The 26397-nt window shown below is 37.4% G+C and overlaps 1 protein-coding gene across 1 annotated transcript in view; it reads right to left on the reverse strand.

Annotated features, from left to right (window-relative positions):
* LOC124623140 (AT-rich interactive domain-containing protein 2) overlaps positions 1 to 26397 on the reverse strand; it is a 323487-nt gene that overhangs the window by 16350 nt on the left and 280740 nt on the right. The window contains exons 23-24 of the mRNA XM_047148930.1: positions 22308 to 22472; positions 3413 to 3481 (exon numbers count right to left, since the gene is read on the reverse strand). Of these exons, the coding sequence (XP_047004886.1) occupies positions 3413 to 3481; positions 22308 to 22472 (234 nt within the window). The remainder of the gene's footprint in view (positions 1 to 3412; positions 3482 to 22307; positions 22473 to 26397) is intronic.

The raw sequence follows: 26397 nt of genomic DNA on the forward strand, positions 1-26397 counted from the left end.
GTAGTGGATGCACATACACATGATCCTTTATGATCCCTGAAATGCCAGTCCAGCAGTTGAGTACAATGTCATTTAATCAATTACATACTGAGTTATGCCGGAGAAGCAGTTCTCCATTCACTGCCAAATAAAGTTCGGTCAATCAGCTTCTTCCAACTGAGGAAAAAGTCACAGTTTTGGTGTGTCAAGAAAAGGAACTCCAGTTACAGTTGGTTCACTGGGGAAAAAAAAAGAAAGAAAGAAAGAACCATAGACTTTCCTGGTGCCATGTTGCACCTGTACTATCTTGTAGGGATTTGCTGACCCCAGGTGTGCACCTTATGTGTGTTCACATCTCCATTTAGATGAAATGTCAATTCATCAATAACAAGGACATGATCCAGAAAATCTTCATTGTCATGCAGCAATATTTTGTTTGCAAAGTTGGCATGTGAATCATAGTCTGTAGGCTTTAAGCTTGTAACAAGTTTACAAACAAATCTCTGAGTTGCTCTTTTATTTGATGGATTATTTACAATTGAAACTTGGATTAATAAATGCTACAAAGCCTTAAAACACTTATATTAACTTTGGATCACCCAGTATTTTGAACACTATAATGTACCAAGAAAATAACATGTTTCCATTTTTACACATATGTAGTAATATGAATGCATGTGTGTAGTATGTAACACAAACATTGATAGAAAATTTAATGAAACCATCTTGCTACAAAAACATGGTACAGAACATCATTAGATTTTTAATAAACAAATAAATATTTATGTTACTGAAAACGTAAATATGTGATGTTCCTCTTATATCATCATAAATTATTGTAACGAACAAACAACATTCAACACATTTTGCATGCAAATGGAAACAGCTGCAACACAGATTCTTCTTACCGAAAGTTACTCTCTACAGATATGCAAGAGCCACATGCAGGAAAGCACACTCGATATTCTACTTTACAAATATAAAAATAGTGTGTATGCAATAAATTACAATGTGTAATACATTAATAGGGAATAACTCATTAACTGTGTTCTAAATGATAAGTGCATCAATATAATGCTGTCAAAATTCCCTGTCTGTGATAATGGGACAAAACAACCTATTCTGCATTTCATGTGCTGTTAGGAGCGAATAAAATTGTGGACAATACAGGAAGAAACTTTCTACACCTCACGCACTGCTGGTCAAGATGAAAGCTTGGTACAACTTGGGTATGAGGAAGAAACAACACATTGGTGCCCTTATGTGCAAAGCATATTTCGGTACATTATCTTCTTCTACCATTAAACTGTTTGAATACAATATGGGAACATTAAAACATCATCTATAAAATGGTTTTCAACATAGCATCATGCCACAATACAAACTGCCATGAGAGGACCAATTTTCACTCAATCTTTATGACAAGCTTCATAACCTAAAATATTCATTCGAGCAATTTTATCCAACTGATGTTGCAGGCAGTTGATTACGATACCTCTAATAGTTGTTAATCATACCACGTCACTGATTAAGAGCGAAACACATCTCTACACTCGAGCCCCTGAAGTTAATCCATGTGCTTTAACAAATGTCACAAATTCCAAAGCATCTCTCAGATAGCTTAGAAATAGAAAGTGACACAGTTTGTTATGTTTCAAACAATGACACATCATTTAAAAGGCAGTAAGAGTATTTTTGTACTTTCAAATGACTAACAGAACAGATCTAGTGACTAAAAACAACTGCAGTTACATAAATTTCTCATCCTGAAACTGGACACTTTGCAAAACTCTTAAAACATCGATGTAAGTTGTAGCCAAAATTCTTTGCTATTTTACACAAGCAATACCTGCATACAGAAGCATGTGCAACAATATACACACTGTATTTCTTTATTTGTCTCAAAAATGTAGAAAATGGGTTCCTGTAACAGTAGTGATATTCTCTGATAATGAGCTTCAAGTTATTCTGGATTTCTGACTGTATGTTGTATGACAGGACAGTTTCAAGGTACCCAACAATAAATTATCCAAATTTGAAATTTCTTGGCATATTAAAAATGTCTGCTGTACCAGAACTCCAACCACAGTTGTCTATCTTATGTAGGCAATTGCTCTACTGGCTGATCTATAAGAGCATGTATCACAACCGACCCTCACAGCCTTGCTTCTCGCAGTACCTCATCTCCTACTTTCCTAACTTTGTCTTATATAACTTGCGGTACCATCAGTCCTAGAAGAAACAATACATGAGCTAGCCACAGCCTTCAAATTGTTTCCAGAATGAATTCTCTCTCTGCAGCAGAGTGTAAATTCATTCCGAGTCCTTAATACCCACACACAACACATGCACCCAATTTGGTACAGAAACCTATGATGAGGCATTATTAAACTGAACACAAACTTTACAGTGGAGTCCAATTAATCAACACTAAAGTACTATCAACAACTAAGCGAAAAAGTTATTTAAGATGGATGGTATGGGGGGAGAGAGAGGGTGGGTGTGTGTGTGTGTGTGTGTGTGTGTGTGTGTGTGTGTGTGTGTGTGTTTAAGATGGATGGTATGGGGGAAGAGAGAGGGGGGGGGGGGTGTTTCAGGAAATGGGAGCATCATACAGTGCCCCAGAGACAGTGACGTACTATCTATGTTGATTGTGGATTATCTAACTATTGGTTTTTGGGTTCCCACTACTAATAACTTACAGTCAGCTCACAAACAGAGAAGGTACATTAAAGTGTGAAAAGAAGGATGTCTAGTAGTAGCTGTTCAGACAACAGCTACTGGTTGTCAGTTTCTCAGGTGACACCAAAAAACATTGCACATTAGAATCAACGCAAGTGGGTGAAAACATAACCAAAAGAGAATGACTGTATCAAACTACCACTGAATAATCCCACCAACAATACAAGTGTACGCTGACAGCAGTGCAATTATTCTAGGATGGTCCACATTTCTTTTTTCAAAGTAGTTTGAGAGTACCTCCTCACCTGCCTTAACTACACATCTTATACTACAAAACATTAAAACTTTCCCGAAAGCGTAGCTTCTTCAAATGAACTTATGTAAAATGTTTCTTTTTGACTTCTTCTGAATTCAAACTGCATTTACTATACCTTTATCATTCACAGTACACACACTGAAGCAACAAAAAATTGAGTGAACATGACATTTCATTTCACTTCAAGCAAAATAAAGAACAATATGACACACTGCCTTTCTTTGGGAAGGTCTGGCAAACACTTACAAGGAAGGGGAAACAAAGGCAGAATAATACTGCAGTAACAGACTGCACAAGCTACCATGCAAACTCAGAAATTTACGTGCGAAACACAAGGTAAGAAAGATGTTGGTGGCACAGGAAAGGTTTACAAAACAAGCATTCCACGAACAAACAGATTGGGATATTCAAGGTCACACACGGGAACAATCTTACCTGCTCGGCCGGACTCGGGCCGGGTCTGGTGGGAAGCGGGACAGCTGTAGGGCCCGATCTGACAGGCCTCTGTGGAGATACAAACAGAATGCACACTCAGCTGGAGGATAATGAGGCACCAACAGTTTGGAAACGTCTCCCGTGATGTAACATATCATGGGATGAGTAATAATTAATCAACTCACAGCTGAAATGAAGGTAATGAAACCCCCATGATTCTGGCAGGATTTAAACCAAATTAGGTAAATGGCTACACAATGTAGCTGCACTTCACAGGCCACTATAAATTTTGTGGCAAAGGACACACCTGTATCATCCTTCCTACTCCTAGCACACACTGTATGTGGAAAGAAGGGGCTGTCTACACACATCTGTCAGATTTATGATTCCTCTAATTTAAACATTGTGATCATTATGCACTATAGATAAGTGTGATAATAATACAACCCATTCCTCCTCCAAGGGCCTGTATTCTTGAAATATTCAAAAGGACGCCTTTTGGGACCCACAACCAATTTCTCCAAAGTGGGATTATCCCATACATCAGTGGTATCATCACTTGTAACTACACAAGCCTACAATGAACCGTGTAGTTCTTTCTCGAATCTTCTGTACCTCTTCTGTTAATTGTATTTGGTGAGGATCCCAGACAGTGAATCAAATCTGAAGCATGAGAGGGATTAGAGTTTTGGCACCCACAGCCTTCAAAGAGTAATGAAATTTTCTACACATCTTAGCATAAAATTTGGTTTTATGGTCACTAGATTTCTGCATCAGCACCATCGTAAGTCTTTTTGTACATATTTCAATAAACAACCCAATCGTCATATTTAGGTGCAGGGATTTGTGCTGCCACGTATACACTCTGCCTGGACTCCAACCAGACTGTGAACTATTCTGTCTCGCACCATTACTTATAAGCAAGTTTGACCCCCAATACCCACTATGCCTTTGATTTTCTATCTCAGCCCAAACTGATATTCCATAAAATGCACCATTGTGCTTAAAACGAGGAAGCCCACCATTAATAACATCAGATTTCCATATACTGAGTACCTTTTGCTAATATTCGCAATGTTTTTATGTTTAACAAGAAATAACACTGCGGTTAAAAGAAAATACTACAGTGAACCCCCTCTTTTACACTTTTCAGTGGACTTTAAAGAAATGATGTAAATTATGGTTAATGTAAATGGTGGGAAATTACTTATTACGCACAAATATGACTTTTATATTTAATGAAAACATTAGTAGTTCATACTTTTAGGTGAAAAAATTCTGAATTACATTTTTTTAAAATTTCTTCTGGTAGTTTTTTCTACATCTTCTTTTTTAGTTCATAAATACACTGAAACATTTTGATCTCTACATAAAAAATTCAGAAGTTGTCCTAAAGTGATTAAGAAACGTCTATCTCTACTATTAAAAGTGCTATATGGAATGCAAGTTACTTTCTGAGTAATCCTCGTATCGTACGGAAGAAGTGCTGCCATAGGTCTTGTTTATTGTTGCAAACTTTTATTCCATTCGCACTAATACTGATACTGACGTTTCAGCCCAAAACAACACTTTGTTCAACAATGCAACTATGAACAACATACACACACTACAATTATTGTTAGGTTGACAGGACAAAGTACTTGTGGTGCAAATTGTTCCAATTTGTAACTTCCACAGATTCAGAACTACGGATTTCAATGTTATAGGGAGTTCATTGCATTATGTTTGTGAACGCTACCTGAATGACAACATCTTGTCAGAGTCATTGCATCTCAATTACGCTTTCTTGTTTTTGTTTCCTTCCAATCCTTGTCGAGTAAAACTTCACTGGGTAAGAGAAAATCATTTTCAGAGGAGATCATCTCCAAGAGAAGAATTACAGTATTACTTACAAGCAAAAGAGGAACAGAGTCAGTCTAGCTGCGAGAAATTCAAAACTAAGGCACACCCGTACATTAAATGATGTCAGCTTCTAATGGGAAAGCCTGAGTGGTATTCATATAGGCAAAGTAAAAGTTGCAGTTGATCCTACTGTCTCAGCCGAAGAACTGAGAAGATACTTCACATTACCTACAATGACAATTGAGCCACAAATGAAACAGACTCATTGATTACTTCAAGGGGGTAAATGACTGTAGCCACAAAAAAAATCTAGCATGTTGCTTGCAACACCGTCAAAAATGTCATCATGTGTATCAGATCAGCATCTACTGGACACAATGGCATCACAGTCCTATGATGAAGCTTATTATTGAGCCAGTACTGCCCACTATAATAGATACCTTCAATCACTCCTTAACCACAAGTGTTTTCCCTGAGACCTGGAAATGGGGACTAGTTAAGCCACTACCTAAAAAGGACATTGCCACAGCACCCTCTGATTACCAATCTGTTTGCATTCTTCCTGCTCCATCCAAGGTTTTAGAATACACAGTCCATGACCAGCTAACAAACTACCTAACTACAATCTGCCTATTAGATGAATACCATCATGCTTCCATAAACATCTATCTTAATAAAGGTAACAGATGACCTGAAGCTTGTCATGGATGCACAAGAGGTAACTATCATGTGCTTCTTAAACTTCAGCAAAGCCAGTGACACTGTTGACTTTAAAATTTTACTTGCCAAAAGCAGCAGCCTAAATTTCTCGCCAAATTTACTGTAATGGTTTCGCTCATACCTGATGTCTCACCTGCAATGCATCACACACAGCATCATAAAGTCACAGTGTAAGCAGGTAGTATGAGGCATCCCGCAGGCTTTGATACTAGGTCCTATACTCTTTTCATTGTATGTGAATGCTGTGTCCTCATTTTTGTCCTACTGCAAATACCACAAGTACGCCAATGACCTGCATCTGAGTGCAAAACCAACAAACCTGAACACAACTATCGAGACTCTCAATACCGACCTCTCTGCACTATCAAAATGGGCACAAGATATAGGGTTAAAGCTCCCATCCAAAACTCAAGCAGTATTGGTTGCTCAGTCTAGGCTCATTAGCCCAAAATATCAGGAATCATTACAGTCTTTAACTGCGTGGGACTAATATCAACTTCTCTCCTTCAGCAAAGACCTGAAAAAGAAACTTCTACAAACATTTATACTTCCAATTACTGGTTATAGCAATGTTATCCTGCAATGTCTTTCTCAGGAAAGTCCACGGCCCCTAGAACAGGTTATGAATGCCTATGTTTATCATATCTGTAATGTTTGACTTTTTGATCACATTGCATTACCACACACACAGCTGTCCTGAGTGTATGCAGACAAGTGCATAGACTTCCATGTCCTCTGTCCTCTTTACTGTCTTTTCAATAAACATTGTCCATCATATCCCTCCTCAATCTTAACGCTCTTGTCTGAACAACATGCCAAAAGCACCCCATTCCCATCGAAGCAAAATCCTTTCTGTTTCCTTTTCAGTAGCACGAACCCGACTCCAGAACAACCTCCCACATTATATTAGAGACTTAAATACCATCTCCAGTCTCAGAAGACACGCAATAACAGCTTCTAAAGCAACAATGATGATTATCATTGTCCTTGTATGCACTCATTACCTTTGTACATTACTCTTTCCAACCTGATCAGCCTCATTTCCCAGGGTGGTTTTTTTTTTTTTTTTTTGCCTATGGAATCTCTTTTGGCCAGAAATTGCTATATCAGAAAGCATCAATTTAGTACATCAATAAATCCTTTTCAAATCTCCCACTATCATTATTGTTATTAATGTCACATTATTGTTATTATTATTATTAATACTACTACTACTACTACTACTACTACTACTAGCAGCAGCAGCTGCAGTGGTACAGGTAATGTCAATATTAACTTTGTTATTTCATGGTATGATTTACTCACACTTCCACTCCAGACTAATTGTCATATTAACATTGCTATTTCTTACAGAACTATAATGTAATAAATACTGTATGTGTGAAACCTCGGTCCAATGTAAGAGAGGGCATGATGGCCCTAATCAGATCAGGTTAAACAAATAAATAAATAATGTGGGCAGACCTGAAAAACTACACTTACTTGTAATTGGGAAATGTTTAAAATCATGGTGTTTTTTGAAAAAAGGAACGAACACTGACAATCGAATGTGTGGAAAACAAAAAAGTGCAGATGGTGTCTATTAAATTCAACAACTACATTAGCCATTTGAATAAGTGTTAGTTTAATCAGAAGTATAAAGTTGCAATTATTATTGATATTCGTTCAGGACAACCTAAATATACTTTTGCTTCCAAATTCCACTATTGTTTTACAGTCATATGATTTAGGTATTATACAAAACATGAAATTTCACTACTGAAAGCGATTTCCATGGAAATATTTACTCACAAACAAAACAAAAGAATATTTCTCTGTTAGTGTATTAAACGCACTGCCTATGTTACATTCTGCTTGGAATTTCGTGGTGTTAAAGACAATCAAAACCTTGTTCTTTGGCACCTCAAAAATTGGTAGGTATTAAAACTGAGCAGACATCCAATGAACTCCAGAATGAATCTTGACTCTGCAGTAGAGTGTGCACTAAAATGAAACTTCCTGTCAGATTAAAACTGTGTGAATCTGTGAAATTGTAGGAACCTCACCAACTAGCCATGTTTGATTTTCTTCACTTTTACAGCTCTAAGGTTATTGGGTATAATTTCCTAAAGCAGTACAATGAAGTTCTCGAAAACAATCTAAACAATCAACTTCAAAGTTATCCACGGGCTATTAATTCCAAAACATTTCTATCAATCTAATCAAATCATGTAGCATTCTAGCCTTGTAATCATAAGATCACAGGTTCAATTCCCAAAAAATCCTATTTATGAACATTTATTTGAATTAAATATCTGTATCACTAAGAGACTATCCCGGAACCACATACTAATTGCAGCTTGCCTACCTACTTCTGCCAGTGGCAACAACAAATTAATTTTCAATATTTCGCATGATTATTGACCAAATGTAAAAATTTAAGATGTTATAATCTACTCGCTAGAGAGATAATATTACATTAAACACCTAACATAACTGGACAAGTATTACTGTAACACACTGGGTGAGTGTCTTGAGGCCGTGTAAATGATAGTGGGCAAATATCTGGACTTTATACATCCAGCGTTTTAAAATGAGAGCACTTAGCAACAACCTTAAATGTAATTGCACTCCTTTTCTAAACTTTTTCTCGTTTATATGCTTAATGTCAAATATTTAAACATTAACTCATTTGTAATTAGATGACAGAAGCTGTTTGAAGCTGTTTCATATACATGATTAAATTCTTCATAGAATTGGGAGTTTACTGGTACCTATCTAACATGTAGGATAAAGATGCTTGAAATTAAGTTAGATGCTCCGCAAACAGTCATTCTCAAACACGAATTGCTGAATTTGTTATTGACTGCAAAAGTAATTAACATTGCTACATTAACTGTACACAAAGACAACATAATTCAATCTGTATCACGTACAACAATGACACACACACAACACCAAAATAAATCTTTCTAGGGAGTAAAGGATGGTTGGGTAACTGGCTCGATTGTTTATGACACTCAACAGCAGCGATAATAATGCCCTCATTAATATTTATGAGACTTATGTATATTTAAAATAACAGACATTAATACATAGACTGTACATTCATACACTCTCCACATCATACACAAAATTACCCTCAATTCAACATGCTGAAAAGAAACGAACACTTTGGCCACTACTGCAAGTGGCTTTCATTGGGGTGTATCATAATCTGATATGAAACACCATGATTGATTTCCTTAATACAATGTAATGTTTTCAACTACCCAGAAGAATATTATGAAAAAGGAAGCTATCTGGTCATAGGGCTCTGTCTTGTTCAATGACGTGTCAAGCTGACTTCATTAAGTACGGTATGAGGCACCGAAAGGCGTTTTGTCAGTGTCTCAATGTTGGCAGCGTCTTATGTTTCATCTACTCACTCATTCATAGACCTTTAGGATCATAACAGACCTACTCAAAGATTTTATTACGGCATGCAGGAGTATAGGGCACTAGCCTTTATGCTTATTTTACTGCAGTTAAGGCTGCGTTGTTCCCATATCCCCCAGTACTCTACAGCAGGGCACAACCTTTTCTTGTTATTACAGCTATAGGACATGGTGGCCTTCTTTTAGTTACATGTATCAAAATGTCTGAAGTGCTGTTGAAAGTGGCATATTATGCACACACAAAATCTTGCCACTACTTATGTGGGCTGCTGTGAACAGGTGAATCGCCAGGCATCAGTGAATGTCCCACTATAATTAGCAAAAGTACTGTTTGTAGTATCATTTATAGAAGTAAACAGTAGTAATGACATCTGGTTGTAGTTACACGAAACATTTAAGAGGTATGAATGCCAAGTGACACTTGTTTTTGTGTGAATTGGAGATTGCATACATCCACACTCAGCATCCTCTACAAAAAGTACAAAGTAGTTGTGCAGGTCATATGTGTTACTGCATGAAACAAGACAATTTACTACAAGCAAATCCCTCGAATAATTACAGTATATGTCTGCCACATGACTGCCCCCACATATTTTGTTATTTTTAAATGTTTCCCACAAGAGTAAATACAAGATACAATGCTTTAATACATTTTTCCTCCAGGCTATTCCTCTGTATCAGCAATGTACATCATCTGGAAACAACAGAACTACAGAATAGTTGTTTTTACCCACGAATAATACAACCTTGAATACACGAGAACCACCATTTCTTTCAACAGGTTCCTCGAGTAAATTTTATTCTTAATACATTCTGGCTAATCAAAATTACAATGTGTTTTGTTGTATAAAGTACCTGCCTAAAAAGCTAACATTGCATCTATTCCAAACTTATATCATTTACAGATGAAACCAATGAAAGATGAGAAAAGGGCAATTAATCTCTCTTCTTCACTCGTCACAAATCTGAGTGTGTTGTTTCCTGAATATGTGTTGTTGTTAGGTTGCTACTTAACAGCACAGCTCAAACTGCTGCAAGTGAAACAGGCAGCAATAAAATTTATAATCTTGTTTGTCGTAAATATTTGGTTGCTTCTTCCAAATATGCTGATATTTTCACATTTTGGTTACTGAGAGACCTGAGAAAATACACATTTTTTTCTGAATACGTAGCTAATTTCACATTTATACTGATGTGAGACTGTGAAAATATTCCTTAATCTCTCGCTTCCCAACATGCCGTCTGCTAACTGCTCTATCATTGACTGCATAGAATCAGTAGTTCATACATCCCATTTTGTTCCGTTCATACCTTAGAGCAAATGTTGACAACATTGCTGCATGAAATGTTTAAGTATTCCACTGGTCCCTGCCTAGCCTTTCTACCATTTCCTGCAAAATGTATGCTTTTTTTGAGTATTTGTCCAATTTTGAAGTCAATTCATTCCCTACTGCAAGTCAGTACAATGAAACTGCAGTTTACACTTTCTAGACATTCATAAAATGCCAAGGTATATGGTACTGATTCCCAAGGTGAACAACTTGATGAAATTTACTGCCCACTCACCACACCCCTCCCCACATTAGTCTTAATTCTCAGCCTGCCTGGTGTCACAAGTTCATCCCTCCAAACCCTCCGAATTCTGCGAAATAAACAGTGTTGCGTCTGAGGATGACTAGCTGCTTGAGGAGTTTTCTTCACAGATTGAGAAATCTCTGGTTCTGCTCAATCTTCCCAAAGCCTGTGATATTATGACTTCCGCTGGTACTATCTCCACAATGTGCCTCAGTGTTTTCACATACTATGGATTTTAATAATAAAAATAATCTGAAACACAGATTGCAATACCTTGTTGGGTACAGGGTGCATGTAACAACTGCTAGTAATAACTAGGCTAAATAAAAGATTGAAATCACGATTCAGCACATTTCTCGAGTTTTTGCTCATTGAGTGAAGTAGAGATGTTCGCTTTACTTAAAAGTCAGCGTAATTGTTTATGTATCCATACATGCCAGGTACTTTTACAGGGTGTACACATGGACAAGTAAAAAAAATTCCCAGATTTCCCCCACATATCCTGATTAAAAGTATAACTTTTTCCAGGGTGATAATACACTTTTTCTGTGTTAAGTGACAGTATAGTTTCCCTTGGAACCATAAAACTTATCAATCCTTTGAATGGTTAATGTTTTACACACCGTGTAGGACTTCCCTGCACTTTAGAAAGCAAACCAAATGGGGGGGGGATCATGTTTTGAAAAGTTTTTGATGTACAGCAACATGTACACTGCATATTTTCGTATTGTGATATGCTGCATATTTTCGTGTTACAAAAGTATATATTTGAGTTCCACCAAACACAGCATGTTAGTTTCGGAAGCATCAAAATCGAAATTCTGATATGCTTTCGTAATCCAGTCATAGCTCACGTCACATCTCGCCAGCCGATGATAGCAGATATTCATAGCATAGGACACGTGATTTGGTCTACCAATAGCAACACCACTGTGAAGTACACCAAACACACAAATAGGAACAGTTAATGGTTTAAATTAATATACGTAGAGTAGCTACAAGAAAAGCTAAGCTTTCACATGTAATATTGGTCTTTCTTGTGTATGTGTTCGGCTTTGAGATACATCAGATAAATGTGCCACTACAATTTTAAATAATCACATAAATGTCTGGCCTTCTGGGCTCCAAATTCTTTTAAGTGGCTGGTCCTCAAAGTGTTAAGCTTTAAATTAGAATCAAACGCTCTGTGATTTAAGAAATTCAAAGCATGTTTGCACACTTAACATAGCCCATCTTGTGTAAAATGAAATTTACTTTGAAAGTAATGTTTTTCAAACCACAATTCGCAGTGTCTTCCTGCAACCTGTTAGAATCTGTTTCAGCAGTTGTCAGAGAGTGCCAGAAAATAGAAGTTACCGTGTGTGTGCAGCTATGACGACGTAGGAAGCCCGTAAGTTTGTAATTATACAGCATTAAGTGATCTTACATTACATCGTAAGCGAAACAGGACATCAGAGGATACTCCAAGAGTGTCAGAATTTTGTAACCCATATTAAAAAGCATAATTCAGCTTAAAGTGCACATTCATATGTCCAGAATACGAAAGAAGTACACCCCAACCTGATATTAAGCTTTTCAGGATGCAAATTTTCTTGGAAAGCGAGTATTGAATTATCTCATGTTTCGTTTTTAATTATGGCATAATGCCCGACATGCCAGAAGATAAAAATGTGCACTTGAAATTCAGCAACCAGTTGACACTAGCCAATAGTGTTTCAAATAAACTGACTGCCCCTGTGGAAAATATTAATAAATGATAATTTTTTAAAGCAAATTGACAAAAATAGCTTCACTGTTCTGCAAGGCAATTAATGCCTGGCTGCCAAAAACCTGGAAATAAAATAAAATCAGAAAACTGAAACTAATAAAGTATTTTAGCCTTCCAGAATTATGTGAATGTATTTTAATTCACTTGATAGCTCCCAGCCACAGAAATCCATTTGTTTTCATTTGACATGAGAGCTGTAAACGAAGAGCAAACAGCAAAATAACTAAACATTACACAGGCCAAGTGGAGACTACCCCTTTCCCCTTTACATCTCGGATTGCTCTACGCAGGCATGAATCTGACAGCTTGTTGCTACTGCTGGTATTGCTAACAGCCGCACTTCAAGTAGCCAGAAGGGGGAGAAGGCACTGCTCATATGTGACTCAACTCTGCATGCACATGAGCCCACTGGCAATTGCTCAAACGAATCTAACATGAACTGTTGTGATGTCACACTCACTGGAAGCAGTCTGTTGTTATGAAGTATTGCATAGTCTTCGTCCTAGAGCCTTTAACACATTTTGCTGTTGGTAGATGCTTGTGCATGCACTGTGGTTTGCTGCTGTAAATATTGCATTTCCTTTGCAATGTAAGTTTCATTTGGTTTCTTCCCCTCGTTTACGTTTTTTTGCTGCAGTATTATTCTGCAGTAGTGGGCTGAGCTAAAATTATTCATTGGAGTATCAGTTCTTACCAGTCAAAACTACAAAAATTTAACTGCAAACTAAAACAATGAAAAATTGCCAGAATTCTAAAAAATTCCCAAGTTTTTCCCAGTTTTCTCCAGGATGAAAATATCCCTGGGTTTTCCCAGTATCCCAGGGCATATACACACTTTTGTGCTATGGAAAATCATTACTGGAAATTTGTTCAATTACAATAAGAGTTTGTACAATGGTTGGAATTAATGCTACTCCCTTCTGTGTTTCATAAAACTGTCAATTTTTTAAGCAGAGTTACAGTCTCTTGTTGTGGCTAGTTCACAGTTTCTCACATAGCTGTTTCACTAACACCACACGATTAAAAAGTCACGTGGTTGTTCTGGCAATACTCAATACTGCATCAAGCACTGTGGCGTATCAGGAAATCTCAAGCATGTTCGAACACGAGTATCATTTGCCTGAATCTAAAATTAAATCTGTGTTTCACCTCAACTGTCAAAGCTTCATGTACAAATGTAAGACGACCCCTACATCAATTGATTACACAATGTAAAAATGTTCATCTCAGCAGCAATAGTTTAACCAGTGAATTTAAGATGACCGGGTTGACCACCTGGTGGCACTACATGCATCTAGGTATGACACGCTCAATTTCAATGGCTGCTTCACAACCCAAGCCATCTGGATTCTTCCCTCAACCACCAGCTTATTTCAACTATGCAGATGAGAGTTATCCTTGCAACATGCCCTTTGTTCCTGTAATCATCCTGACCTCAATCTCCAGTAATCCACTGCCCCCACGCACTCCATTCAACAGTTTCTCCTTCTTCTGTCCCATCACCCATTCCAATTCATATCTCCATATCACCTTCAACGTACACTGAATCCCACCAGGTCTGACACCCGTGCATCATATGTGTAGCCTGTGTACGTGTCACCCCTACCTCCCACATCCCTGTATCAAGGCAAAAAAAAATTGATGGTTGTGACAGAAATGAGATTATGCTGAGTGTCTACTTTGATTGCCAGAGGACTATGCATCATGAACACACAACTGTTGGGGAGACACTGGCAGAAACGAACTATCAACTGAAGAGACTGGAATCCACATGATCTCTTTGTGCACAGCAATCGTTGAATACAGACAATGGAAGAAAGAACAGCTATCGATCATGACGTCTGTCTAGATCTGGTGTAATAACGTGACGGATTTTACTGTCAGTTGCTGTTCTTTCCTGTATAGTCAACTATCAACTAATTTGCCACTGATATCATGATGCTGTCTGGCATAAAATATCAGACCTTTGGAAACAAACAGCTGCCAACCACATCACAACAGTGTCCCAGTTCATTCATCCGCCCGATTCAGATTTTCATGGCAAAAAATAGAATCACAGTTGTTTGTTAAGTTACTTCTTCAAAAGGCGCAACCCCCTTGGTACTTCTGCTTGTTTGCAGAAGTCAAAAGATTCCACTGAAAGATTTCCACTTTACGTGCACACAGGAGATAATGCAGAAATGGCAAAGCTGGAGACCACTCCAAATGACCTCTTGCAGGAGTGTTTCTCCTGTACACGAAGAACTGGTGGATTAAATGTGTCGGCACATATTAAGAGACTACTTTGAGAGTGACTAACACTTAGCACGCATCCGACACAATATTTTGGCAACTGTGTGAAATGGGAATGTGCAGCGACATAATATTACCTCATGCCAGTTATGATGATTTTCAGTAGTGTTGAATGTATCTACTGCAATCACTACATGATAATAGCTGCATCACTGGACAAACTCATCACTGTTGAAACCTTTGTACACTCATCTGCTTTGTAGGCGTTAGCTGACACATGAATTATCTCTGTTTAGTGCATTTTGTGTGCTTTGGGTTGATTCAGAGTTCAAACTGAGCAGTGAAATGGGGAAATATTTGGAGCAAGTGATTTACCAAGTTTACAGATGATGAAAAAGTATTTGATGCCAATTAAAATTAGACACTGTCTGAAAATAATGGGAAAGTCCAAATCAGGCAAGGTTTGTGGTTTTCAGACTGGCAAAGGCAGTGGTATTTATTGATCGGGAGTAACCACCACAACCAAGATTTTGGAGGGGTGGGGCACAATTGCACATTCCAGCTGCAAGTTTACATGCTGTATCTTCTTTCTGTTTCATAATGAACTACTAAATAACATAATAAGATGTCTTCAAGAACAAATCTGTCGATAGCATATTTATTCACCAACATCACATTTCCCGACATTTTACCACATAAAAGACACATTCTGGAGAGAGTTTTAACACAGTGTATGTTACCTTTTCTGCATGCTTCAGGTTTTTGGTTCTAAATTTGAGACACACAGTGTTTTGTGAGTACAACGTGGCATTTATGAGTTCTTATGATGAAACAGTGATGTTTTCACGATGTCATGGGTCTTGTGTTGTGATTGGCTGACATGAGAACCTCAAGCAACCACCGTTTTACTTCACATGTCTGTCAAGCTAACATACCGGATTTGTCATGTTTAAATGTGTCCTGCTTGACATGGTCAAGTTGTTTAAATATCTCAGTATAACATTGCAAAACAAAATGAAATGCAATGAGCTTGTGAGACCTTTGGTTGGGAAGGTGAATAGTTGACTTATTCTCTAGTGTTTGGGATCCATACCAGGTCAGATTTAAGGAGGACTTCGAAGCAATTCAGAGGTGGGCTGCTAGATTTGTTACCGATTAGGTTTGAACAACACATAAGTATTATGGAAATGCTTCAGGAACTCAAAATGGGAATCCCTGGAAGGAAATGCTATTGAGAAAATTCTGAGAACTGGCATCTGAAGCTGACTGCCAAACGATTCTACTGCCAGCACCATACATTGCATGTAAGGATTATGAAGGTAAGATATGAGAAATTACGAATCATATGGAGGCATATAGACTGTAATTTTTCCCTCACTCTATTTTCGAGTGAAATAGGAAAGGAAATAACTAGCAGTGGTACAGTGCAACCTTTGTCACGCACCATATGGTGCCTTGCGGATTATCCATGTAGATATATAGATGACGTCATCCAGTTCTAGTTCTAACATTAGGTCTGCTAGCCCTCAAAAAACACCTGGGTTCATGGAATTTTCTGTTTCGTGACGGCCCCTTAAGGCTCAACTTTGCCAAAAGATTTAACGCAATCTACCAGTTTACCTAGTATGTAAGGGTCTTTTTGATACTTTTTCATTGTATGTCTTTATATTAAGGCAATAAGCATTCCCTAGTTCACACACAATATCCCTAGTTCACACACAATGTTCACTTTTGTAAAATCAATAAAACCATTTAAATGCTTTTCTCTGGAGTTGTTGGAACTGCAGAACATTGAAAGAGCTAAGTTAAAACAAGGCACCTAGAGTAGGTAACACTGCCTCGCAATTACTGAGGTCCTGGGGAGGATCAGCCATGAGAACACTACTCCACCAGGCATGCAAGATATTTGAGACAGGTGAATTACTCTCAGGCTTCAAGAGGAGTGTAATAGTTCCATTCCAAAATAAGTAGATGCTGACATGTGTTTACTTAACCAAACTTTTAATTTAGTAACTCATGGTTGCAAACTATTGAGAAATTATTTACGAAAGAATGGAAAAACTTGCAGAAGTGGCCTCAAGAAGGAACAGTTTCGGCTCCATGGAAATTTAAGAACATGTGAGACCATACTAGCCCTACAACTTATCTTCAAAGAGTGCGTCAGTTATTTCATAAATTTCAGATTCCACGGATAATTTGTATGATAAATCATAATGGTGTGGAACAAGCCACTTAACATTCATATTGCAAATTAATTTGTAAATGTGGCTACATGCTGGACATTTTTAAGTTTTTTGGATTTTTTTTTGTTCTTTTCTATTATTATTATTATTATTATTATTATTAAATATACAGATTTGAGTTATTACCCGTCACCTTTTACACATAACAATAATTGAAATTCATCTCCGTGATGAGAGTTGTCAATGAGAAACTTACCGTATTTACTCGAATCTAAGCCGCACTTTTTTTCCGGTTTTTGCAATCCAAAAAACCGCCTGCGGCTTATAATCGAGTGCAAAGTAAGTGGAAGTTCTGAAAAATGTTGGTACGTGCCGCCACAACTAACTTCTGCCGTAGAATATACGTAGCGCTACACAGGCATGCTTTGCAGGCACAAAGATAAATACTGGCGCCCAAACCTCTGCGTCAGTAAATAAATTAAAAATAAAAAGGTGGAAAATGAGCTTTTTTTCTCCGCCCCGAGTTTCGACCACTGCATTTTCATACATTATCCAACAAAGTAAATACAAATTCCATATTGTTCATCTTCGAATGTAGCAGCATTTCAATGTACTATGAAAATCCGACTGGCAAGACTGTTTGGGATGTTTGTCAATATGGCCAACTGTACGTTCTGAATTTTGTCCTACCTGTGAGTAGAGATGGTTGCTAATAGGAACTTTTATGAATTGTAAATCACATGCATTATTCTCTTCACCACAAGAATAATACGAATAAAAACATTTTGCCATGTATTCTTTCGTGTTTGCTGCTATCTCATTTAAATCCTGTCTGCCTAATAACCTACGAAACTAATGTGAGACAACAGCAAATGCGGAAGAATATACGTATCATGTCATGTTTATATTCGTATTATTCTTATGCCTAATAGTGATAAAGTCAGAAATGAAGCACGGCAATTGACTAGATTTTTAAATCTAAGATGACTCTAATTTCTGTGCAGAATGTAATGTAAAAAAGAGGCATCTGCAAAGATTTTCAAACAGAGAAAAATTTTAGCTAAACTCTCATTTAGAACATCTATCATACGCAGTCTATTATTTGGTTCTTGTTGATCATTATCAAAGAAAGCAGCAGTGTAAGTAACAACAAATAGTAGTCTCTTGCCAACGTTTCGCTAATGAGACAATTCCTCTCTTTTTTTTTTTTTTATCGTAAGCGGCGGCAGCGCGCACAAAAGCAAGCCATGCCGCGAGCGGCGACAGGTCGTAAACACTCATTATCAGAATGCGACGAAAAATGCATGACACAGTACAATAATGCATTTTCAGCTTAGAGTGACGTAAACACCTATAACAAAGATAACAGCCCTTATCAGATCAAAGAAAAATAAGCAACCGATTCGAACCAGACGAAGCACGTGAGAAAGGAAGGGTATCCGTATAAATACGAACGGAGCGCCTGATGCATAGCAATGGCTACCTGGTAAAGCTTAACTGCTAAGCTTACGACTCGAACCAAACTACTGTAGCTGTATCGTCATTCATTCAACCTAAATTGTGTCTCATATTACAATAGGCCAACTTTGTTTCGATTTGGAGGTGCGGCCTAAAACTTTTCTCTCCCCTTGAATTTCGAGTCTCAAATTTCAGGTGCGGTTTAGACTCGGGAATTTTTTTTTTCCCCCCCCTTGATTTCGAGTCTCATTTTTCAGGTGCGGCTTAGATACGAGTGTGGCTTAGATTCGAGTAAATACGGTATTTTGTTTTTGTTTTCAAATTTTATTTTGCTCTTTGTCAGACATTTTTTATCACTAGATGAATGATGAAGTTTTGTTGTAGCATTGTGCAAGCTTTTTGTCCTAAAGACAGCCTTAATGTGGAGTCATGAATGTGACTCTTTTTTCTTCTGGTATTGTAATTACAAAGCTTACATCACTGTTGTTTCTGAATTGGAGTGGATTACTTACAACAAACTTAATGAAGGAATTAATATACTGTGAAGACAGCATATATTTGAGCAATGAAGACTTTCTTTATTGAAAATGAGTCACCCCACAAGCAGGAGGGCCACTCAAACTTTGAAAAAAAAAATTCCCTGAGAATTCCAGATATGAGGAGGAAGGTGGTGTCAAGAAGCTCCTGATAAAATAATGCTGAGTGGGGGAGGAGGGCAGGCAGTGTACCACAACAATTCTTTCTTCTCAGCCAAGCTATATACCAGATATATGCCATAGTTTAACCACAGTTATTAAACAGCGATAATTTATATGGAATAATTTTCATATAATTAACATACTTTGAAATATTTTAAAATTTGTGATTTGTGAAATTCAATAAAATTCAATTTCAATGTTACATTAAAAACACAGAATTCCCTACGATTTTAGAGGAACTTCCTGAAATTCTCTGAGATTTCCCTTATTTTTCCAGGCAAAACGTAATTTTCTGAGCATTCCAGGTTTCCCAGAAGAACTGCCACCCTTAGAACATTATTCCATATGACATTATTGAATGAAAATGTTCAGAATACATACACTTACAGATTTGTTTCTCCTCAAGATTTTCAATGATTCTAAAAATGCAAACGTGGCTGAGCTTAGTTGTTTCAGTGTTTTTTTGTTTAAATTCTCTCTCATCAATGTGACAGCTAAGAATTTCGAAGTTTCCACCTTATTTATCATTTCCTCACCATATTTTACACTTACCATTGGTGTAATACCTCTATATGTGCGGAACTAAATGTGTCGTGTCTTTTTAAAATTAAGGGTGCGACCATTCGCAGTAAACCAATGATACTTTAAGAAATGTGTTCACCATTTCTTCTGTTGGTGTATGTACGGCTTTGTTTAGTTTCAATACTAACGTCATCTGCAAAAAGAACTAATTCTGCTTGTTCTATAATAGACCGAAAATTGTTTACATATATAAGGAACAATAGCAACCTAAGACTGAGCCTTGGGGAATATTGTACGTAATTTCTCCCCAATCAGAATAATGTCTCCATACTACATTGACTGAATTACTAAATACAACCTTCTGCATTTTTTTTTTTTTTTTTTTTTAATCCCATTAAACTTCACTTTATCTAGGAGAATACTGAGATTCACAGAGTCAAGTGTGTTAGGTAAGTTGCAGAAAATACCAACCAGTGATATTTTGTTATTCAATATACGTAAAATTTGGTGAGTGAGATCCAACATCCCATCCTGTACATTTTCTGCATGAAGCTGAGCCACTCTGTCTTTTCCTCTCCTATTTAGGTGTAGGCTGTGTCTTTTATATACCCATCTTCCAACTATAGCAACAGGCATTGTACTCATATGAGATTTCATTTCAGTCAGCAGCAACCTGCTCCAATGTGTTCAAATGCCTCACAGCAGTGTTAATACAGAGCTGGCCGTAGTACTGTAGGATCTCCTTGGAACTCACATGTGTGTGTTTAGTTGCTACTCCCATTTCATCCAGGTCATCCCTAATGCCGAAATTACTGTCCCTAGCCAGGCTGCTCCCCACTCCACCGACCTGATCCTCTTTATCTAAATATTTGAACAAATTCACTGTGTCCTCTGTCACCTGGCTAAGGCTATCACTTGGCTTCACAATACTTGTGACCTGGAACCCTGTTCCTTATTTGCTCTGTACCATCTGGCCTTCACCCCTTCCACGGCTACTGCTTAACAGCAACACACTTTTCTTCCTACTATCGTTTGGTGCCAACCTACACTTGCTTCTCTGCTAGAAGTCTGCTGTATCCAATTGTGACTTACAGCTGGACAAGACGCTTCACCTCCTGCTTCAGGTAACAAGTCAAATTTATTCAGTATTGTATGCTCAAATGTAGATGAAGTTGAAGATCTGTTCCCCTTTCACTCAGCTTCTCATTTTACCTTTACCCGCCTCATCCAATCTTATACCCCCTTCAAACTGTTCCCATAATCTTTTTCCCCCTTCATCCTATCCAGTTCAAATTTGTGTTTTCTAATTCAGGCTTAAGGCCACAAATCTTTGCCTCCTATTCAGTGATTGATTATCTTGTCTTTTTTTGCAGACCCTACAGTTCCAGTGGAGAGACTTGCTGAGTTCCATGGATAAGGAAAGGCAAATCTACGTTTAGAGCATTTGCATGGAAAGCTTTTCACAACATCTGAAATTCTGAAGAAGACAGGGATGAACTTACAGAGTTAAAAGTTATCTACAACTGGTCCAAAAACCAGACTGCTGTTACAAGAGTTGAAGGACATAGCAAAGGAGCAGCATTAAAAAACCAAACAGCAAAGGAAATCAAGGAGAAATTCAGAAAGTTCACAGAGGGAGAGAAAATTCAGGATTGTTGATGACAACGTAATTATTTCGGAGTTGGAAAATGACTTGGAAGATCAGCTGCAGTTTCTTGAAGAGGGATTAGAAGTGAATGTTAACAAAAGCAAAACAAGGCTAATGGAATGTGTTAAATTAAATCAGGTGATGCTGAGGGAACTAAGATTAGAAAATGAGACACTAAAAAGTAGTAGAAGAGTTCTGTCATTTAGGCAGCAAAATAACTGCCGATAGTCAAAAATGACAGGATATAATATACAGACTGCCAATAGCATGAAAAGCATTTCTGAAAAATAGAATTTTGTTAATACCGGATATAAATTAAATGTTTCCTGTCTTCTCTGAAGGTATTTGTCTGGACTGTAGCCTTGTACAGAAATGAAACATGAGCAGTAAACAGCTCAGGCAAAAAGTGGAAAGAAGTTTTTGAAAGGTGGTGTTGCAGAGGACTGCTAAAGATTAAACAGGTACATCAAGTAACTAATGAGGTGGCCAACATACACAAACAGACCACAACTCTTCCAGATTTTTGAAATCATTATACTAGCAATTGAAATTATTGTAACAATATTTTTTCACAGAGCAATCACAACCCTGTTGGAGTGCATCAGTCAAAATGTGACAATCTGTTTTAGGAACAGATTCCTGTAAATGCAAATACAAATATACCCATACACATAAGGAACATCTTACATAAGGACAATCTAATATCAAAACAAGAGGGAATACTCAGAATTAACGAGAACACATCAAAATTTTTTAGTATCCACTGCATTTTCTATTGTAAAAGATATTACATAATTAAAGAATTGTTATAATATTAAACATAAGAACTTTACCATCATCTCCTTGGGGTTCACAAACTCAAGAGCATGTCTCTTGATTGCATGAAAAGCTGCATTTGGGGCATAACCAGGATGAGGAGGCGGTGGTTGTGGGGGTGGAATCTCACTGCGACCACTCTGTGATAGTTGCCGCCGCCGAACTGCCATCATACGAAGCACCTAGTACACACAACACATAAAAGAAATCCATTTTTATCTGGTAAAGTTAATACGTAGCAAGAAATCTAGTGAGAGTAAAACTTTTAATAACAAGCAATAAATATCAACCCCTCCTCCCCCCACACTCTGATCAAATTCCTACTAAGGAACGAAACTTGTTGAGTGACACACCAAACTTATTCAAGCAGTTTATCAACTTGTATTTGTAAACATCATCAGTTACTGGCAAAGTTGATCACACACTCATGTCATGCAATTTAGCACATCTCTTAAGCAAAGCTGCACACAGCTCACAACAACATCCTCAGTACCAAAGATCTTTCAGTTATGCTGCTGCTGGAGCAACAGCTTCTGGTGACTAAAGCTTAATGATACTACATCCCTTAAAGTCAGTGTGATGAGCTTCCACAAATGGTTCCATCCGTGCCCATATACTAAAATGACCTTTTACTGTGATTACTTGCTGCAGGCTAGAGTATTAATGAAATCGACACACAATAACATATTAAATAACTTTACTACCATCTGTCAGTGGGTAGTGCCTAAACAGGCATTACGTCTGTCAATTTTCTTCTTTCTGCATTGATTCATTTGTCTTTTCTGTGCCAAAGCTAGCTAAGTTTCACATATTTTGGTACCTTAAGTGCACTGATTTAAGTGAACGTTTCACAGAATTATCAGTAGAAGAGTGTGAGAAGTGGCTGAGAAACTATAAGAATCAGTTACTGTCACACAACAAATGTAATTTCATGTAGTTCCATGCAGGTATTGTGTCCCTGAATGCCGTAGTACTAAAATGTTAAATAAAAAATCAACTCCCCATTTAAACAGCACAGGTTGTCAGGGTGTCTAGCAATTGAACATTTTCAAATTCAAGGTTTTATCAAAGGCTTTCAAGACAATTTTTTTCTGTTTTACTTTTTTATTAAAACTGAGACTAAAACATCCTTTTTTCAAACCTCTATATGATATAACAGAATATGCTTAATTAAGTACAAGTTATTTCTTTAGTAGTGTCAATCACAGACACAAATTAAAATATCTTTAAAATGTTAAATACTGTATGTTGATTTACAGGCAGTAAAAAAATAAATAAAAAATTACGAATCCTGTTTTTACAAACAGATATACAAGGTAACTCACTGACTACAGGGAACAAACTGTAGAAATTTGTCATGATAAAAATGAATAAATCATTCCTTTAAATTTTCTATTCCCCCCCCCCCCCCCCAACTTGCTTTCATTTGTTCAATAATCGCCCCTTCTTTTCCTTTCACCTTCCTTCGCCTTAAGTTTCATATCGTCTTCGTACAAAATATGTGCATTGCAAAAACAGTGTAGAAGAATTTTGTCAATGTTGAAATAGTCAATTCCATTTGCATCCTGGGCTGTGTCATATATGTATCTATGAGCAATAAGGCTTTTTTTCTGTTTGATTTTCAACTATAATTTTGGAGTTTACAGAAAAGCTTTGCTCGACAGAAATATTTCCACGTAGGATTATTAAAATAATTTTTTAAAAAAATTTAGAATTTGGACGTGAATTTGAAGATAATCTGACCATATTAACCCAGAAATTATCGAGACTATTTTCACTTATCTTGTAGCATTTAATCTTGTCTTCAATTCTTTTTCCTCTGCAGCTCTCCACAAATTCAAGTATGACATGGTCTGCCTTTGAACCAGACATTCTTCCATCTGATACTAAAATTTCAAGACATATTGTCAATCATTTTTGAGCTACTTCCTGGTTTACTGTGATTTCTGGATTCAAGCAAGAAATCACACACGTTAACTTGTATTTGAAAGGCGATCTCTACTACGCCAGTAATGCATGTTTGCATTTTTTCTCTTAGCAACAATATTTCCTCTTTAGATACCTCCTTAATTATTTTCAGTGCACTTCTTGTAGCCAGATTCAGACTGAACTGACTTGCTGCTTGGACTACTGCTCAGCAATGTGGTCCAACAGTATATGGCATTGTAGTAAGTAGCCATTATACAGTGAACAGTCACTTGTTTCAACTTGATCCGTGCAGGTGTGCAAGTGGAAAAATAATGAATAAAGAAGCTACTTCTGGCCCATCCACATCCATAACACCATCAACACAGGGTGAAGCGAGAATAATTATCATAAAGGTCATGTAATGTTGCCAACGGAAGAAAAAGCAAACAGCAGAGGATGTATTTTAAAAAAGTGAATAATAATGTGGACGAATGGCGGATAGCAGCAATGGACAGAATACAGTGGAGGAGGAAACTTGTAGATGTGTGCGGTCCACTGGGCCTGATCACGTAGTAGTAGTAGTAGTAGTAGTAGTAGTGAATAATTACTTAATACTGCTAATTGTATAAATGCTGCAAAATAAAACAATTATAAATGTCTAAAATGTCATTTGTCTCCTCCTGTTTGAATAATAGTGTTACAAGTCTTGATTTAATTTCATTGCAACTCAAGGTTATTGCCGCTCCACTTGAAAAAATGGCTAAGCAAGCATTCACAAGCCGCAGATTTATAGACACAAAATTGCAGATTACTCCATGGTAAAGCTGACGGCTAGCTTTAACTTCTCCATTCACAATATTATGTCAGTCCATCGCCATCAAACAGTCGTTCAGCACCACAGATCTGCCCGATACGTATCGATACATGTCATTACTCTTCACGACTGTGATGTCTTGTTTTTGACTGCTGCCAACTACAACAATCTAACAGATGATATAGTAAAAAACCTACTCACAAAGCAGTGGCAGAACAACACACATATATTATAAAAAAAAGTTTTACTTGTGCAAGCTTTTGAAGCCAGTGGCTCCTCCTCCTGGCAGAAGAGTTGAAAGGCAAGAAGGAGGGGTGAAGGGAAAGGAACTTGAGAGGCAGTACCCAACAATCACTCTTTCCTTCTGATCGTATCTGGTTAAGTTTCCCCTGACCCTGTGTGCTGGTTGACTTTTCCAAACTCTAACCCCTTCCCAAACCCCTCCAGTTCCATTTCTTTCCCTTCACCACTCTTCTTCCTCACTTCAACTCTTCTGCCTGAAGAAGGAGCCACTGGCTCTGAAAGCTTGCATACGTGAAACATTTTTTTTATATGTGTGTGTTGCCCTGCCACTGCTTGGTGAGTAGATTTTTTATCTATCCAATTACATTATATTGTCAAAAATTGATTACTTTAGTTGATATAGTAAGTATTACAGCAGGCTTAACATAATTTCGGACACTTTACTGAACTGGATATGAATGTCTCTATAAAATGCTATTAGGAAACTAATTTCTTTCATGTATTTCTACCACAGTAGCAGATCTGTACTTTACGCCAGAAGCAATGAGTTCTCCTATCTCTCCCCCCTCTCACACGGTAGCACCAATCAGCTTCCTAGGATCCCTGCCTCATGTGACAGTTCGACGAGTATAAAACAGTTACGAATCACTGTGCAAACACTGGATCACCAACGGGTATTATGTGTATAATATGTAGGCTACCCTTTGAACATTCGACTGCTATTTGAAATACCACACACGGCATAGCAAGTAGAAGAAAAAGTGTGCCGTCTCCGCTAGTTCATAAGTTCCACCACGAGATGTCAGTTGCTCTGCTTGTGACCCACGGAAATACATGTTATTACGCCAAATGCTGCACACGAGCTTATTCATTCATAAAATTTATGTAATCATATGAAAAGTAGGTGGATTTAATTAACTTACCTCAGTAGACATCAATTGTCAGCTAGTTTGGATAGATTCTGGGCAGTCTTGGAAGTTTTTGAAGACTTCAACTCCTTCCAAATTTGTTTAATGCCAGTGAAAAACCAGCATTTCATATAATGAAGGATCAGCTTGGGAATCATCTCCAAAACATGATCTTCAGAGCATCCAACGTTAGATAGTTCAACACTTATGTGGTCCAAACTATTGAGGCAATCA

This window comes from Schistocerca americana, chromosome 7, assembly GCF_021461395.2.
Source record: "Schistocerca americana isolate TAMUIC-IGC-003095 chromosome 7, iqSchAmer2.1, whole genome shotgun sequence".
Taxonomy (NCBI): domain Eukaryota; kingdom Metazoa; phylum Arthropoda; class Insecta; order Orthoptera; family Acrididae; genus Schistocerca; species Schistocerca americana.